This window comes from Cyprinodon tularosa, unplaced genomic scaffold (assembly GCF_016077235.1).
Source record: "Cyprinodon tularosa strain WSP-4 unplaced genomic scaffold, ASM1607723v1 ctg33, whole genome shotgun sequence".
NCBI lineage: Eukaryota > Metazoa > Chordata > Actinopteri > Cyprinodontiformes > Cyprinodontidae > Cyprinodon > Cyprinodon tularosa.
The window spans coordinates 2,917,631-2,935,256 of NW_024039041.1; the positions used below are offsets into that span (position 1 = coordinate 2,917,631).

The following is a 17,626-nucleotide window of genomic DNA, read 5'->3' on the forward strand; positions in this document are numbered from 1 at the left end:
TGTAAAAATTTGTATATAGGGTCTGTTTGAATTCTGCAGATCGGTAGGACAAAGTTTTTAAGTGATAAAGCAAAATAATCGCTGTCGGATAGGAAAATGGATGCTCGCTATCAATAGTTCATTTAGCATAAGGACATCATAACATTACTATCGTCCTCTAAAAGCTACGCGTTTGCCAAAAATATGTTGCATGACAGAAATGTATTTAAACTTTTTTTCCTCTTAAACTGAGCATAAGGCATGCTAAGGTACACATATTCATATGTTTTGTGTTTCATAATGGAGGGCTTCAGCCATTTGCTACAATTTGGAGGGATTGTTTAAATTTCTCGCAGTTATAATTTCCCTTTTCTCTTTTTTTCTGTTTATAAGTAGAATTTAATATTAGAAATGGGATGTGCTGGAAAAATCCCATTACAATAATTAAAAAGGAAACAAAAGTATAAAAGGAGTCAAATGGAGAATGTGTAATCTGGGATATACAGTAGATTCAAGATTTAATTTCAAACAAATAAACAGATCTGTATTTATTTACTTGTTTTTTTAAACCTTCATGGTAACCCATAAACAACAACAGAGTGAGCATATAAGTGTCCTGAATGTTGTGTAAAACCACATGTCAGGGTGACTCACCAGTGCAGGAAGTGACAGTTATGGTTTCCACATAAGATGGACGAATCTGTTTCCATACGGTTGTTTAAAGCTGTAGAAAAAGAACAAGTTAAACAGTGTGTTACATAGTCAGACCACTATCAACATTAATCTGACCCCTACATTATCTCAGAATAAAGTTAACTGACTGTAGAGGGAACTCTAGTTAATTCCAATGCTTTCTTAGAGGAAAGAAAAAACAACTTCCAAGAAACAATGATGTCCTCATGTGACTGATCCCCAGACCCTGTGGTCACTTGTCAGGACCTTGAAATCCCCCATTTACCGCCTTTCTCCCACATGACATACAGCTTTATGTTTGAGGCAAAATTATGATTAAGGGTTGTCATACAGCAAGCTGTTTTTTTTTACAGAACTGAGCACTTCCTGCTCTTTCAGACAAAGCAGTAATCTAGACATGCAAAGGACGCTCCACACCAGTGGATCTGAGCTCTCTGCTATCTTGAATCTGTCAGGTGAGTCCCATGCTAATAAATACAAGCTCCCATAACTGCTGATTGAAGAGTTAAATTAAGAGATGATGGTCTCTTTAAAATCCTCATTCTGGTTAATGCATGGGGGTGTGCATTTCAAAGGGAAGTGTCTCATCGTTTCTAAGCCATCTAAAGATGTGATATCACGTCATGTATTCTCTCTACATGTTTCCTGTTTCTGTCATCAAGCAGAGCAACAGTCACCATATCGGTGCTTTGAGGACAAACGCAAAGAACACCTGAAATCAGCTGATGTGAACTTTTTTTTTGGATTAAGCATCGGATACGTCCAGCAACAAGGTAAAACTTCAGCTGTTGAGTCATGAAATACTCCTTGAGATAAATTTGGTTGCTTATTGTACATGCATAGAACAGTTAAGTAGAAATGATTGGGATAAGTTCCTCAACTTCATAGTTTATTGCATTATGGTAATACTGACTTTGAGCAATTCATTACCTGGATAGAGTAAACAAATATCTACTTTTGCTGTAATTCTTTGATATTTTTCTGTGAAAATCAAGCAAATAGGTGTGGCGATGCCTCATGGTGGTTTCATTATATGTAGGATGTCATTGGTACACAGTTTCCGCTTGTCTGTAGTACCAATGGGAAGTTTATATACACTCATCCTGTGCATGACTATATTAACTAGGGTTTTTCTTTTAAATATACAAAGTTCCAGCATAATTCTGATCTGTTCATTAGCCAGTCAGTTGGTCAGAATTTGAAAAGTTCATTTAATTTGTTTGACCTCCTTCTTTGGGGTCAAGGACATCAGGAAAGCTGAAAGATGGTCAGAACAATCAAAACAAGTGAAGCAAACAAAGGCTCAATCCTATCGGTATCTGGAGCATGTTGAAACACAAATGTCACAGTTCACAGCAAAGATAGTTTTACATTAACATTGACTAAAAGTACATAAAACAGGAAATGCATTTAACTCGTCCCCTTTGGGAGCAATGGGATGCCATTGTGTGCGGCACCCGGGGAGCAGTGTGGGGTTAAGGGTCTTGCTCAGGGACCCAGAGTGGCAGTCTGTGGGAGTGTGTGGGGCTTAAACTCAGGCTCATTTGCAATTCTCTAACCAGTAGCCCCCTGCTCCCCATAGAGGAGCCCCTGCTTCAAAGTCAATGTATTCAAGTTTGATGGAAATTTGAAAATTACCTAATAGGACAAGACAGATGCTTTCCGTTAAAAAGTGTAATGGTAACACAGAAGGAAGATGGACAAATTTAGCCATATTGACCAAAAAATGTTTGTATGAATTTCAAGATTTAAAATAGTACCATATACCAAGAATGGCGTATTAGTGTCATAATGAGGATGTGTTTTGCTCCTTGGATTATTCCTGGACAAAGAAGATGGAAGAATGTAAGATGAGGGCAACCTCCACATTCTTCAACCTATTTTTGAAATGAGGATCAATGGAAACTAGATAAAGTCTCAGGTAAAAAAAAAAATCAAGAAGCTTCTGAGTCTTACCTGATCTCACCCCAGCTGAACATTTGTGAACAATTTTCGAAAGCTTGGTCCATTCCGAGTAAAATCAAAATATTCAAATTGCAATTAAGCTAAGAAAAGTTTTGAAAATCCAGCCAGAGCTGTGTTTACTGTTTTATTTTCTGCTGCTAAATATAATTAGCCATTATATATACCCTGCTGGTTGCATTTAGGATGTATACTTGTGTGTATACCTTTGAACAGGTTAGTTCATGATGAATTTAAAAGAGACATCCTAACTTTTCATCAGAACTTTATATCTTTAACTAATGCCTTTAATTGTTTCCTAAATTATATTTCCTATAATTTCAGATTCTGTATCCAACAATGAAGCCATCCAGCATGATATGCCCTCTGCTGCTGTGGGGGGTGTATGTGTGCGTTCTGTTGGCTGAGGAGCCTGTGACGAGTTCAGCACCAGACAACAGTAACACAAACATTACTGCTCCAACAGACGTCACAACCACCCAACAGGTCACTGCACACAAAAGTGTGTTGAAGCCTGCAACCTCGCACCCTACAAAACCTGCAGATATTACTGCAGGGCAGAAAGTGTTACCCACAACGGTCCCTGAAGATGGAATCAGAAAGAAATCTAACAGCTCAGCTGGGGGGCGGCTCGAGTTGACAACTGCTGAACCAGCAACTAGCAGCTTCAGACTTCTCACCCCGACAGAAAAGGTAACTGCTAAGGAGGTATTTCCTGTAAAGACGACAACTTCAACTGAACAAACTCTGCCTGCGGGGTTTATGACTACAGACAGACCACAGTCTGTCAGGCCAACAATCACAGCTACAGTGACCACAGCGAGTCGAGGAGCAGCATCTTCATCGACCCCCACTGCTGCCGGTACGGAACAGTTTTTCTCATCAAAGACCACAGTTGATGTGCAAACATCCTCTCAAATCACATCAACTGGAAGTGGACTACAACCGTCTACAGCCCTGAGCACGGCTACAAGTGAAGCACAACCTTCTAATCTTACAACGATGACCGATGCAATAAATCAAACAACAGAGCATCCCTACACATCAACTTTCACTGACGTGGCAGCTTCTACAGCCTCACATGTTCCTACGCAACATTCTACATCCATTACTGGTTCTAAGACGGAGGTACCCGTCACCACCTCTTTGGGTACATCTACTCAAAGCACTGCAGTTCCAACCTCAGGAACTTTTCGATCCACCGGCACTGAGCTCTCATCCCCATCCTATCCTGTTCCTGCCACAACTACCTTCAACTCCACACCAACAGGACCAGTTTCCACTTCAACTGATTCTTCCAACACCACTACCGCCAACTTTAGCAGTCCAGCATGGGTTTTTAATCCTCGCAACCAAGAATCAACTACAACATTGGCTCCATCAACTACAAAATCACCCTGCGAAGCGTCGAAGGGTTCCTCAAGTAGTGAGGTTCTGCCCTGCTCCACCAGGGGAGTGGTGAAGCAGTGCCTCGTCATCATCGCCGTCTTGGCTCTGGTGGCCACCATCTTCATTGTCTCCACCATTATCCTGTGCGTCAAGCTGTCGGCGAGGAAATACAAAGTAAGGAAACCTCAACAGGCCACCGAGATGACGTGTATCTCCTCTCTGCTACCTGACAGGAGTATCACCTACACCAGGCAGCGTAATCCGGTGAGCAACGGAGTCCTGGTGTTCCCTGGTGTAGGAGACAGTGACGAGGAAGGCGGGGATAATCTCACTCTCAGCAGCTTCCTTCCGGAAAATGACCGCTATGTTTAGGTGGATTTATGCAGTGAACTGAGACTGTACAGATGGTCAGTGATGCAGAAACTTCTAAATTCATGTGGTGGACACATTAAACGCAGAGGAACAGATACACAAACCACAATGTTATGTCGCTTCTTGCTCAATGCTCCAGCTGCATCTGCCATTTGATCTGAAGGATGTAGACTTTGAGCATAACTTTACACATGCTGCCCTCCGGGAGAAATGAACTCAGGATGCAGAGAAAGATCAAAGCTGCTTTCCGTTTTTTTTACTTTCAAGCATCCGGACCAGAACTCTTGTGGTATTTTACTTTGCAACAAGAGACAGGAAGTCTTGCTTTATAAAGAGCCCTCCCTGTTCTTTACAGACACTGTAGAAAAAAAAAATGATTTCCAACCATCTCGGAACTTTTTAGACCTATGCCCTTTTTGGACACCAAGAAGTTAAATGCGGCCCTTTCTTTAATTAATAGTTAGCGTCCATCAAATGAGTTTAGGAGTCTATTAACATGTGATATTGAGACAATTTTTCTCACTCTCCTTTGGGAAAAGGATCAAAGCTGCTGTTTAGAGCAGATTTAATTCAGATCTAGGCTCCGACTGGCTCCATCCTTATCCTTAAACTTAAGCTGGTGAAGCCATATTTTGGTTGAGGCAGATAAATTAGTAAGAAGAAATCAGTTGGTCTCATGGGTTTAAGGACAGAGCTCACATGTATGAATATTTGCTGTTTCTCTCAGTTTTTTACCGTTGGGTTTCTTGCACCACTGTTTTAAAAGCCAGATTTTCTACATACACCACTAACAGTGCTAACAGGTTCCCCCACATGAGTTTTGGACCTCTGTAGCTCCTCCAGAGTTCTTATTGATTGTTTTTTTTTGTTTTGTTTTGTTTTATTATTAATGTTGTACTTTCCTGACTGGTAAGTTTAGTGGTTGCATGTGGTGCTAATACTTGTTAACAACATCATTTGCCAACATCAAGATATACATTTTATTTTTATTACTCCTTGTGCCTTAAACCCAAAAGGAAGATGAGGAGTGTTGGCCAAGTGGTAAGAGCAGTACACTTGTGATCTAAGAAGGTTGTAAGTACTTGGTTCCATCCCTACAGCCTCCACTCTAGGTCTTTGTGCAAGACCCTTAAACCAACACTGCTCCCCAGGCGCCGCACAATGGCAGCCCACTGCTCCCCAAAGGGATGGGTTAAATGCAGAAGTAAATTTCTCCAGTGTGAGATCCACTAATTTCAATTATTATTATTATTATTATTATTATTATTATTATTATTATTATTATTATTATTATTATTATTATTATTATTATTATTATTATTATTATTATTATTATTATTATTATTATTCACAAGTAGATATTTTACAGATCAATGTGGGCTGCAGGGAAAAACCATCATACATACTTAGAAACAGTTTGTACTGGCAACAGTGATTACAGTCTGTAAACATGTAGCCATGTTGGAAACCAGCACCAATGTTCCTCAGAAAGGTTTGTCTTTCTCTGTAATAGATGCAGCTTTAAGGAAGTATCATCTGAGACGTAGCTGAAGGATGAAGGTGTTATTCTTCATCACCGTTTTAGACAAAGATTGAATTATGGTATTTGGCATCCAGTTCCGAGTAAAGAGAAACAGCCCTAGACATGATGCTGCCACCCCCATGCTTGACTGGGGGTATAATTCTCTTTTGGTTTTGATCCGCTGTGTTTGCAACAATGTTTTGAAACTATGGCCAAAAATGTCAGTCTCGGTTTCCTTAGACCACAACACATTTCCCACCATGCTTTTTGCTGAATTCAAGTTAAAATCTTACCACTTCATTTGAACTCCAACTCAGACATATACACTGCAAAAAATATAAATCTCAATAAGTTATTTTTTCTTAAAATAAGTGTGTTTTTCCTTGATTTGAGGAGATAAGTAAGTATCTTCACCAGTACCTCAGAGATTATGGTAGCACTCTGCCACCAATACCTCAGAAATTCCTGCAGCTCTTTAAAATTTTGCTGTCTGGTTTTGGAAGCAACCTTGATTGGTGTCCATTTTTCAGCATCAGTTCCATTGATGATTGTTTCTTTGTGCTCTATCGTACTTCTAACACTTCATATCTTCTCACAACCAACAGCTTTTTGACCCAATTGTCCCTCTAATGCAGTGGAACCTGTCTGTATGGCCTTATTCTCCCTAAAATACGATAAAAGTTAGGGAACGACTACTAGAAGAGCTGAATAGATCAGAGGCTCCTTAACTTGCTGCGTTTTTTTCCTGTCACTCTTATTTATATGTGATTTATCCTCATAAAAATATATTTTTCTTTTTTTTTTTCATTTGAATTGCTCAGGAAGAACATTTCTTGAACTTTACCTTATTTATTTTTCTTTCATCAAATAATTGTTGCATTTTCAAGGGGCTGTATAGGTGTTTTATATCCAATAAATAATGCTTTTGAAGTAGTTTTCCTACTTTTAGGGCTAAATCATTTTGATTTCTGGCAATAAAAAATAAAATCTGAATAGGTCTTCATCTGAAAACCAACTATTGGAGTTTATCTTTACGACATTTGTTTCTGGAAAATTGTAAATTACCAACAAACTGTACAGATAGAGAGTTTTGTTTTCTTTGCTGCTGAAGCTCTAATTTTCCACTTTCTGCCTTTTATTTTTCATGTCTTTTCAATTTTACTCTCACAGAAATCTCATTACATTCAGACTGGTGAATGAGTATTTTAATACATGTGCTTTCACCAATTAGGTTTTGCACAGACTTTTGACAGAACGATTTATCTATAATCTAGTTATGCCAGTATGGAGACAAATATTATTAAAGCCTCAAATTCAGGAAATTGAGGATGAATCTGATAACTTGTTTGGAAGTTGTGACCTTCTCCATGCACTGAAAGAAACCTGAAATCCCAGTATTCCTTTTAAACTTGAATGTACTGTTTTAGCTGTTTAAAGTAATCAGAGTGTTGTTTAAACTCAGCAAAAATAACCTGTTTATCGCTCAGATTCATACACTTGTTTTACCCAACTTCAGCTCCTTCTCCTGCTGCCAGTCAATAGATTAATATGATGCAATTACCTATGAAGTCTGTAGAAATGTATTAACAGAAAACTGTGTTTCACCATTACATGTGTCGTTTTTGTGATTGTTTTGTAACCTCTCTTTATAGGTCTCTAAAGGGCAAGCCGCCATAATAAAACTGGATCTTCTCTAAACCCAGTCAGTTCCCTTATTTATAAAAGGCTTCACTAACTACCTTTCTAATCAAACAGGGGTGTCGTTTTTACATTCACTTCCCTTCCTTCAAAAAGATAACACTTCTCTGAATGCTTATTAGCCTAACAAAGTCCCCTTTCTCCCTTTTGTGTGCCTTATCTAATAAGTGAAGCATGCAGCAGTAACTTTCAACAAAGCTGAGACTAATGTAAACCTTTTGAATGCCAGACGTCATCCCATGCTCCTCTTGACCATATAAAGCCGGGATTGTCTTCGATCACAGACAGCTGAGTGCTAAAACAAAAAAAACATGCATCCGCTCATGCACAGTCACACACACGTCCGAAAGTGGTCACACACTCAGCATGTGGGCTGAATCGTTTGCCTGTGGATAGAAAAACACCTCATTGTTTATAATAGTTTCTAGTCCACGGCCTTCTCCTTCCCTCTTTTTTTCTGGTTGTTAAGGTTGTTTTGTCTCTACAGGAAACATTAAACCTCTTCCTGCATTAGCAGGTCAATTACACAAACTGCTACTTTTTTTAACCCCAGGTAGTCTACTGTTTTTCATTAGAATTACTTTAACTTGATATTCCACCACATGTTAGGATTAATCTGACAGATGTATTGGAGTCGAAGGTTATATTGTGTTTTTTTTAAATGCCTTAATCGCTTATTTACAAGGTCCTGCAAAAGTATCTATATTGCTTACACTTTTTCTAAATTTGTCATCCTAAAACAAAAAGCTTTAATGTTTTTATTGACGTTTTATGTTGTGTAATGGTGCAAAAAAGCAGATTTGTATTTGTATTGTTCTGCCCAGAATGCTTTGGATTTAGTAACCTCAGATGGGGAAAAAAGTTAAATGGATATTGCTACCTTCCATGTCCAGTTAACCACGCAGAGGAGTAGAGAGAAGGTCCCTGCCCCCACAGTGCTTCATAAACTCATACCTAACTAGAACAATCTGTGCGCAGCCCTGGAGAACCCAGACACTGTTGGGGAAACTTAAGGAGGGGGAGGAGAACAGAGCAAAGCCAGAAGGAGGGATCTGGACTCCTAGTTAATGACATCTCTCTTGCACTATCCAGACAAACCTTCAGATTGAAACCTGAAACTACAGAGGTGGCACGGTTCCCCAATCAGTCACATGCACTCTGCACTCCCTCTAACTCTGCTTCTTACAAACTGGTTTCAGTCACCCTTCCACCAGAGGGGATTTCAGCAGAAAAAACTTCTTCCACACTGAATGGTGAGTAAAATTGATATGTTTCAGAAAGTGCTTTTTTTTTTCTTGCTTTCTAAATTTAAAAAGCACAGGCGTGTAATGCTGCTCCTTTACAGAAATGCAGTTTGAAGAGAGGAGGCAAAACAGCATCAGGAGGTTTTCAGGGTAAAATTTAGAGATAATCTTTGAGATAATTTTGCATTCAAAGTATTTATCGACTGAAGGTTCATACAGAAATCTTAAAACTGCTTAAATATACTTTCTCCTTTGTCTTCATACAGTCACTAATTGCTGGCATGTTTTCCTGTCTGACTGCATAGACATAAATGTGTATTTGGTTTGGGGTGATTCCTGTGGGGGGGGAAAAAAATCCCATTTTCCAGTTGGGAACCGGGTTTCATGCGGGACAGCTTGCACACAGATGCAGCAGAGAGAGGATAAAAAAAAAAAAGTGAGCCGCTGCCAGTTAAGACACAGACTGAGCAGAGAGCCGAGTGAGGTCCAAGTCAATAAATACAGCTGGGTTTAAAGGGTCAGCACACAAGATGTGAAGCAGAGAGCAAATTCCCCAAAACAACCATTTAATATTAGACCAAGAAGATGTACTTGATTGTATTCTGTAAAAACTTTAAAATGCCAAAAGTAGGGCAATTTATCAAAAATGCAACATTTTGAATACTGAATGCTGAATACTTTAAATAGGCAATAAAATACATAATGAGGGGTACAGAACACATGGTGAGCTGTACGATGTATTGATGACCACAGTTTCATAGTTGGTACTTTCAATGAAAATTGCATGTCATTTTTTTATTCTTTCACTTTGCATTCATAAAGAGCTCGTATATATTTGAAGAATGCTGCTTCCCTCATGATCCTCTAAAAAGTAACTTTTTTTTTTTGATATATATATTTATTCAGAATGTATGTCCATACAGAATTTACATCCAGGATACAATATTATTCTTCTTTCTTTTTCTTTTTTTTCTTTCACTTAAACACCCCCCCCCCCCCCAAGAAAAAAAATAATAATAATAAAATAAAAAAATAAAAAATAAATAAATAAATAAATAATACATCACCCCACCCATTCTCTCTATGTGGCAACACACTTAGTAACATTACATTTAGCAGTATCCATATTCTTGAAAGGCCAGATTAAGAAATAAAGGATACAACAAAAGTATTAGAGGAATTAAACAAGACAGTAAAGATCAATCCGGGTCAGTCTCTCAGGTCAAGGCTAGTAAGAATGTCCAGGAAGGGAGTCCATATCTGGTCGTACTTAGCCAATGTCCCCCGTATTGAATGGAACTGTTTTTAAGTTAAAAATAAAAAACTTCTGACTTTCTGATACTAAATGTAAACCACACAACACAAGCTACCTGCATGTGTAAAGAGTAATTTTTAAAGATACCGTAAGTCTATTTGTACTTAGCTTATCTTTATGGGTATCTGCCTGCTCCCACTTTCCTGTCACTTTACTTTTAATACATCTGAATTTAAGGTGCAATAAATATTCTGTTTTATTCTTCTTTTTAGTCTAGGCATGACTAATGTTAAATAAAATCTAAAATTTTGTAAAATTAAGAAATTAAAGACACAAAACATAAAGAAGGCAATGAGCAAATTAGCAGTGTGTACAAAGAACAAATTCTGAACTAATTTCCGTTCCAAATACTTTCAGAAAAGTTCAGCAAATCTATATTTTCTTACCAAAAAAAATATTTGTGTTCATCAGGTTCCAATGAAGTTGTGATAACCGGGATATTCATTGTGTCAATCACATTTCTGACCCCAGATGAAGATGCTCTGTTGGCATTTCCTAACCCACAACATTGTTTTTTTCTAAATCATAAAATAAATATATTCTATATATATGGTTTTACTTCAGTTTATTGTAATTTATATATATATATATATATATATATATATATATATATATATATATATATATATATATATATATATATATATATATATATATATATATATATATATATATATATATATATTACAATAAACTGAAGCAAAACCATATCAACATGATCTATATTTCTAATCAAAATTGAAAATCTATTAGAAAATCAATAAAACACATTGATTATCAGTGCAGTGTAGTCATTTCTGGTAACTTGATGCCCTGAATGTCGGATTATAAAACTAGAACATGCTGGTGTTCTGGCTACCTGCTTTCATAGCTAGTCTACAGTCACCAGTTTATCCAGTATGCATGTAGCTTGACAACTAGTGTTTTTCTGGTTTAAATGGGTCCTGGGTGCAACTTCTTCTGCTTCAGCTTTGTGCGCCACAAAGTTTTGAAAGTCATTACTATCCATCCCGAAACCTGCAGAACCCATCTTTACAGCACCAACTTTTCAAACTAGCACCACACACCAATAATACGTTATATGACATGAAAGACATGGTCTCATTACCTTCAATGTGTATTGTTTAACTTTTCACTTGAAGTTTTCAAGCCATCCACCTCCAGGTTAGGGAGATGGGATTTCCTTATATCTCCCTGTTGAGCAGTGCTCATTTTAGCATCACTACACTCTGGTTGAAAGTGAGAAGACAAAAACAAGGGGGATTTTAGAGACAACAGACACATAAGCAGTTCTCTCTATCAGCAGGAGACAGGTGGGAAACATTATAAACATAAACATACATGCAAATATGCATCAGAAAACTAATTCAAAATACTGCCGGTGCATCTTCCTCCTTGCAACAACCCAATATTCAGCAATACAATGAGTGGCTCTTACTTATTTCAACAACAGTAATTTGTCAAAGTAAGACACATTTCCTAATAGCAGAATTTTTATTTCTAGAAAGCTGCTGACCAGGCCAGAGAAAATCTTCAGCACTATTTAAAGAAATAACATAGAGCAACAGTATGATTTTCATTTCATTTTTAGTGTAGTTATATGTTGCTAAATGGCCCATGCCTAATTTTTTTTTACTAATACTACTAAAATTTTATTCGACTGACTTGAAAATTTGGAATGACGTTGCTTGAAAATACATTAATCTGTCATTCATATAATCATAAATCTCTGTTTACGACGACTGATTTACAACCAGCAGGAAAACAGACACTTTATGTTGCATTAACTGCCTTTCCATATGGACCTTTTCAGATCCTGAGGAGAAACCATGCATCCAGAAGCCTTATATCCCATCAGTCTGTGCCTGGTGTTTTGCCTCAGCAGAAGCTTGGCCACACATCTACCGGTTTACAGTCCTCTAGAGGGAAGTACGGATGAGGAAGAGCTTAGTTACATAAATTCCTCTGTTTTTACCGGAGTCCACCCAACTGAATACCAAACCACACCACCAGAACCATTGCAAGAACAAAGAACTCTACCAACTGAGTTTGCCACCTTTTTGGAGGAGAACATGCTCCTCATCCTTGTTTCAACCATACTCATTTTTCTTACCTTCCTGATTACCTGTGGAGCGTTTTTCATGAGCCGCAGGCTCAAAGTTAATTCCTACCACCCTTGCTCTTTTCCCTCAAAAATGTACGTGGATCATCAGGACAAGACAGGAGGCACCAAGATTTTTTGTGAAGTGCAAGGAAAAGTTGTGCCTGAACTAGAATTGGAGGCAGTGGACTCTAACAAGCAGCTCCAGGAAGAAATCCTGAGAGCTGCAAGCAGCCTGCGTACGCCAAAAAAATGTGCTCCGGCTGCAGAAAGAAGCGAGGCCAAAGTGAACGCAGCAGACCAAAGTACTCAGGATAACTTCAAACCAGATTGTAGCATCCTAGACAAGCAGCTACCGACTCTGCTTGAAGAGGAGCAGTGTGAGGTTTCTGACAACAGGGAAGATGAGGAAGCAAGTAAGGAACAGCCAAAGGAACAGCAACTGAGAGAGGATTCAGAAGAGCCCTTGACTGGAAGGAGTCTCCGGCCCTCTTCTCTGCACATTCACAATGAAACTGCTACGCTTCAGCTGATCGCAGGAGAGAAAACTGCCTTCTAATCACCTTCAGGGTTAATGAGAACTGAAACAAAGATGCATAAGCTACAAGCCAGTGACATCAAAAGTGCTTCTTTTTGTTAAGCAAACATTTAATAAATTTGATTTAGGAGTCTTCAAGTCTTAAACCAGAGTACTGAAAAGTTTTGGAAAGCAATAAAACTATGACTAGAATGCCAGTGCATTATTAAAGCATCCATAGCCTTGAATCAAAAACCTTTATCTGCTTTATGGAGATTTCTTGGAAAGAACTTAACAAATTAAAAGTTTCTGTCATATTTTTTGTACGAATAAATATGAGAAAAATCCAAAATGCTTTGTTTTCAGCAGCCCTTTAACATTTTTTTTTTATTTGATGCCAAAAGACAAAGGTCAATATACGCATAATTAAAAGAAAACTGACACTGGATGACACCCCGAAACATTCCCACAGTGAAACACGGTGGCGGCAGCTTCATGCCACGCTCACGTAAGGAGGTCACAGTGGATGGGAGGATGGAATACCTAAAAACAGGTCAGAAAGAATATATGCTAAAGGATTCAAGAGTTGAGACAGGAACCTGGTGGTCCAGCATGATGCTGTGGAGGTGCTTTTCTTCAGTGGGGAAAAAAAGCAGAACAGCTCAAAATATAAAGCTAGAGCGGAAGAGAGATATTCAAGATCAATCATATTTATTTCTTAACATTCTCCAAAGTTATGAACTAATTTAATGGACAATCTGTTACATGACTTGAAAACTAATGTCCAAACATTCCCCAATGTAATATGAATTTCAGCTTGTCTAAAAAAAAAATAATATAATTAGTCTCCAAATATACAAAATGATTGGAAAAATACCTAAAAGAAACTGCAGTTAACTCTGCAAAATTGAGCAGCTCTGATCGGGCTCTGATACTACAGCCGCCCAGAAGCAACGTATTTAAACTCTGCTCACAAATATTGCTTTTAGGGGAATTCGATGGTGTCACAGCCATTTATACAGATCTTGGACTAAGCTTAGAAAGCTCATGGAAATCAGAGCAGACATTGCGATTAGGAATATATTAGTCATTTAATTTTGATTTAATATTGCAGTCATGTTTCCTAAGATTGTATAAACCCTTGTGTAATCCCTCTGTAAAGTATATATATTTGTATAAATATCTGCATATAATTATATATATTTTGACTTTTATATATTTTTACAAGAATAAAAATCTTTTTCTTCCCATTTCATAATCATGTGCTGCTTTGTGATGGTCTATCAATTAAAATCCCAACAAGATGTTGATCAAAGTTCATCAAAACATCAGGGGTTAATTGAAGAACTAATTACATCTGCAAATGTGGTACAATAAGGATTGCTTTCCCACGTTAAAATCGCATCAGAAGTAAAGATTTATATCTGTGGGTTCTGTGTATTCATTTCTAATGTGAGCTCTATTTATAGTGATGCATAAAAAAAGACAAATTTGTCCGAAAATGTAATGATGCAAAAGCATTTTTATTACAGGCTTTCAAGGTAGCTTTTGTGAATACAATAAATTACATGTCAAACTACTGGACCCCCTTTTTTTACCCCTTCAATCCACTTTAAATGCAATCAGCCAGAGAAGCCTTTAGCATAGATCTCAACCTCCATTAAAACCTTTCAAAATAATAATTCCTCCTGAAAACAATCTGAAAACCAAACATAAATTCAAAAAGCATAAGGCTTAGCTTTATACCATCAACGCAAACAGTACATTGTGCGTTACGTGACAGCCTCAATTATACAGTAGACGGGGTTCGAGGACACAGACTAACACAAAGATCCTTGTGTAACAGTTTCTAGAACGGCTTGAACACTGTGCGTTTGTTATAATTACTGCTGGGAAAAAAAACCATGATACTGGACTGCTGCTATTTCTCTGACTCTGAACAGGAAGCAGACGGTATCCGGCTCTAAGTAGGTGTGCTGGGTTTAGTTGCTGGCTCTCACTGCCTCCTGCTGGTCGTTCTGTTGCTTGAGGCGGTAGTCTGCGAGGGCCGCCTTGATGGCATCCTCTGCAAGCACTGGAGGAGCATCCGGCAAAGGTTAATTAGACATACACACATAGAGAAGGCTGAATCAAAAGAAAATAATTAGAGAAGAAAAAAAATAAAATGAGATCTTACTTGAGCAATGCAGCTTAACGGGAGGAAGACTGAGTTCCTTGGCAATGTCAGTGTTCTTAATCTCCAAAGCTTCGTCCAGCTGAAACAGAAGCACAGCCCTTAAGCAACAATACAGCTCTGATTTATTTTATTTTATTTAAGTCATGACATTTGACTTTTTTTAATACTTTGTTTCATGAATAACTTAACATTGTACACTGTTTACATGAGTGAAAATGAGCATAAAGGGGAAAAAAAAAACATAATTTAATTCAAAACAATGTCCTTTTCTAAATCAAACCTGTAGTTTTTATACAATTAATGAGCCCTGAAAACATTTACTGGTTTCTTTTTAATCCTCTGCATCTTCTGCAACTCACTGTGAAAAAATATCTTAAGAGATTTTATTCTCTAAATAGATATAACTTGTCTTTAGGAAGTGTTTGATTACCGTTTTGCCTTTTATCCACTCGGTTGCCAGGGAGCTGGAGGCGATGGCAGAGCCACAGCCAAAGGTTTTAAACCTAGCGTCCACAATCTTCCCCTGCGCATTTACCTCAATCTGTCAAAACATTTGAGAAACACATTTTTAAATAATTTAATCAAATCAACCGTGTGCCTCAAAATTACAAATGTCCCCTTTAAACAGAGGTCCTGTCAACAGACGTATATCTACTGTATAACAGTACACTATGTAGTAGATTAGTGCTTTGACATTTTTAAAGGCATGAACTCCTATATTCCGAATAGAAGGCAGACAGTACCTGCAGTTTCATTACGTCTCCACAAGCCGGGGCCCCAACCAATCCTGTTCCAACATTCTTGGAGTTTTTGTCCAGCGATCCCACATTTCTCGGGTTCTCATAATGATCCACCACCTTGAAAGAACAGAATGTATTCAGAAAGTGTGAAAACCACTGAGCTGTTGCCTGCTCTGCATCTCAAATGCATACATGGTCATTTGAGAGAACAGACATAACATACCACTTATAGCATCTGACCTTAGAATACTATTAATAAGTGCTGTTGTGCAACTAGAAGTTTCTTCTATTACAAAAGAGGTTGAAATGCACAGATTTAGATTTATATAACCACCAAACAGGCTTATTTACCATACCCCCCCCCTTTATCCTCCAGCTTCTGCTGAGTCACTCTGATTGACCAGGCACAGGGTAAGGGAAATGATGCTGGACAAGATTGTTGCAAAGATATCTCCATAAAATGATGAAGTATTACTTCAATGTTGTTTTTTTTAAACAAATTGATTCTCTAATTTTAAGTAAGTGTAATCAGCTGATTGCACAATTTTCAGCCCATTTCACTGCACTCATGTATATTATGTAAACAACCAGGGGTCATAGGTAAAAGGAGAAAAGTTTTTAGTTCATCTTTAGTTCTGATTCACACATAGTTCATTTTGGTAAAAGAAGACACAAAAATAAAAACTTAGTAACAGCCACAAAACTTACATTTTGTGGCTGTTACTAAAAGCCCCAACAGTAACACTCAGGCTTGATGTAACATTTCACAGTGTAAGGCCACCAACACTATATAGTATCAACTTAATCTAACTGCATTAAAACCCTTAAACAGCTCATTAGAGGTCAGATTACTTGATTCTAGTTTATAAAATGTTAATTAGTTACCATAAAAAAAAACGTATATCTGATACTGTTAAGTGTTCTCCATTGCTTCATAACTGAGTATTTCTATCTGCTGCTGTGATGTAACCTAGGACATTTATTATCGGCACATGTAAGCTCCTTTTCTCTGGGTATCTCCACAGTTACTAACAACTTCATGCAATTTCCTGACCAAAGCAACCATCGTTGTTTAAGTGTTTATGTTGTGTAACAACACATAGGTGAATAGAAACACAAAAATGAACACCTTCTAAACAGATAAACGGACAGGTTTAACGGCTGGAGTGTTTTACCTTCTTGTGGTAGCAGCACGGAGAGATGAACTCAGGAACTGAGAGCCTCCGAGTGAGTAAAGCCAGAGGACTGAGGCATTTCTTCGCCACTGTGCTCGCCATGTTTTCGTAATGGCGCAGTTAGCTGGACAACAGAACGTCCGAGAGAGAAGGAGGGGGAGGGCTGAAGCAAACTGCGCATGCTCGGCTTATGTAAACCATGGCGAGGAGGAGGAGCCTAACTACGGGGTCTCGTGGGGGCCAAGTCCGAGAAATATAAACAATAGCGTTCGACTTTGGGGATGTTTAAAGGAATAGTACACCCAAAACATGATTAGCCTTCATTTTCTACTCACCCCCATGCTGAACAACACTCTGGAGTACTTTTTTGATATCTCAAATGCATCTGGAGATCTGGGAGGCTTCTTGCTGTCTGCTGACATTCAAATAATGGAGGTCTATGGTGACCGAGACAGAAAGGTCCATAAAAGTCCACAAAAAACGTGTCAATATTCCTCCATACTGCTCGTCCAATGTATTCCAAGTGTCCTGAGTGGGTAGCATCCAGAATTTACTCGAAACGAAGTAATTTAGAATGTTTTTATAGCATAAACAGTAGTGTATAGGATTTCCTGAAAGCGCGCACACGCGCGCTCACGACGCTACGGAAGCCGGCAGACCAAACCAGCGCATTCAGCTCGGCAAAGAACTCATGCTCTTCCTCAACACTGAAGTCCTCAGATATTTTTCTTTCGTTGTTTCTT

The 17,626-nt window shown here is 38.2% G+C and overlaps 3 protein-coding genes across 4 annotated transcripts; 2 read left to right on the forward strand and 1 right to left on the reverse strand.

Moving 5' to 3' along the window:
• Window positions 1–978: 978 nt before the first annotated feature.
• On the forward strand, window positions 979–5,605 carry selplg (selectin P ligand). Of its 2 annotated transcripts, none has more exons than XM_038293704.1 (3): window positions 979–1,127; window positions 1,338–1,445; window positions 2,959–5,605. In XM_038293704.1, the coding sequence occupies exon 3, from the start codon at window positions 2,974–2,976 to the stop codon at window positions 4,393–4,395; it is 1,422 nt and encodes a 473-aa protein (XP_038149632.1). In that variant the 5' UTR covers window positions 979–1,127; window positions 1,338–1,445; window positions 2,959–2,973; the 3' UTR covers window positions 4,396–5,605. The 2 variants fall into 2 exon arrangements, with proteins under 2 accessions (XP_038149632.1, XP_038149633.1); XM_038293705.1 differs by having other exon boundaries at window positions 1,035–1,127; window positions 1,335–1,445.
• A 3,029-nt stretch (window positions 5,606–8,634) lies between these two features.
• tmem119b (transmembrane protein 119b) lies at window positions 8,635–14,042 on the forward strand. The gene is made up of 2 exons (XM_038293727.1): window positions 8,635–8,868; window positions 11,988–14,042. Exon 2 carries the CDS (start codon window positions 12,004–12,006, stop codon window positions 12,832–12,834), a length of 831 nt encoding a protein of 276 aa, XP_038149655.1. The 5' UTR covers window positions 8,635–8,868; window positions 11,988–12,003; the 3' UTR covers window positions 12,835–14,042.
• Window positions 14,043–14,294: 252 nt separating this feature from the next.
• Window positions 14,295–17,044, reverse strand: LOC119788997 (iron-sulfur cluster assembly scaffold protein IscU-like). Its single transcript, XM_038293728.1, has 5 exons — window positions 16,884–17,044; window positions 15,712–15,825; window positions 15,399–15,509; window positions 14,969–15,047; window positions 14,295–14,866 (listed from the first exon to the last, which is right to left on the reverse strand). Exons 1-5 carry the CDS (start codon window positions 16,983–16,985, stop codon window positions 14,775–14,777), a joined length of 498 nt encoding a protein of 165 aa, XP_038149656.1. The 5' UTR covers window positions 16,986–17,044; the 3' UTR covers window positions 14,295–14,774.
• Between the last annotated feature and the right edge of the window lie 582 nt (window positions 17,045–17,626).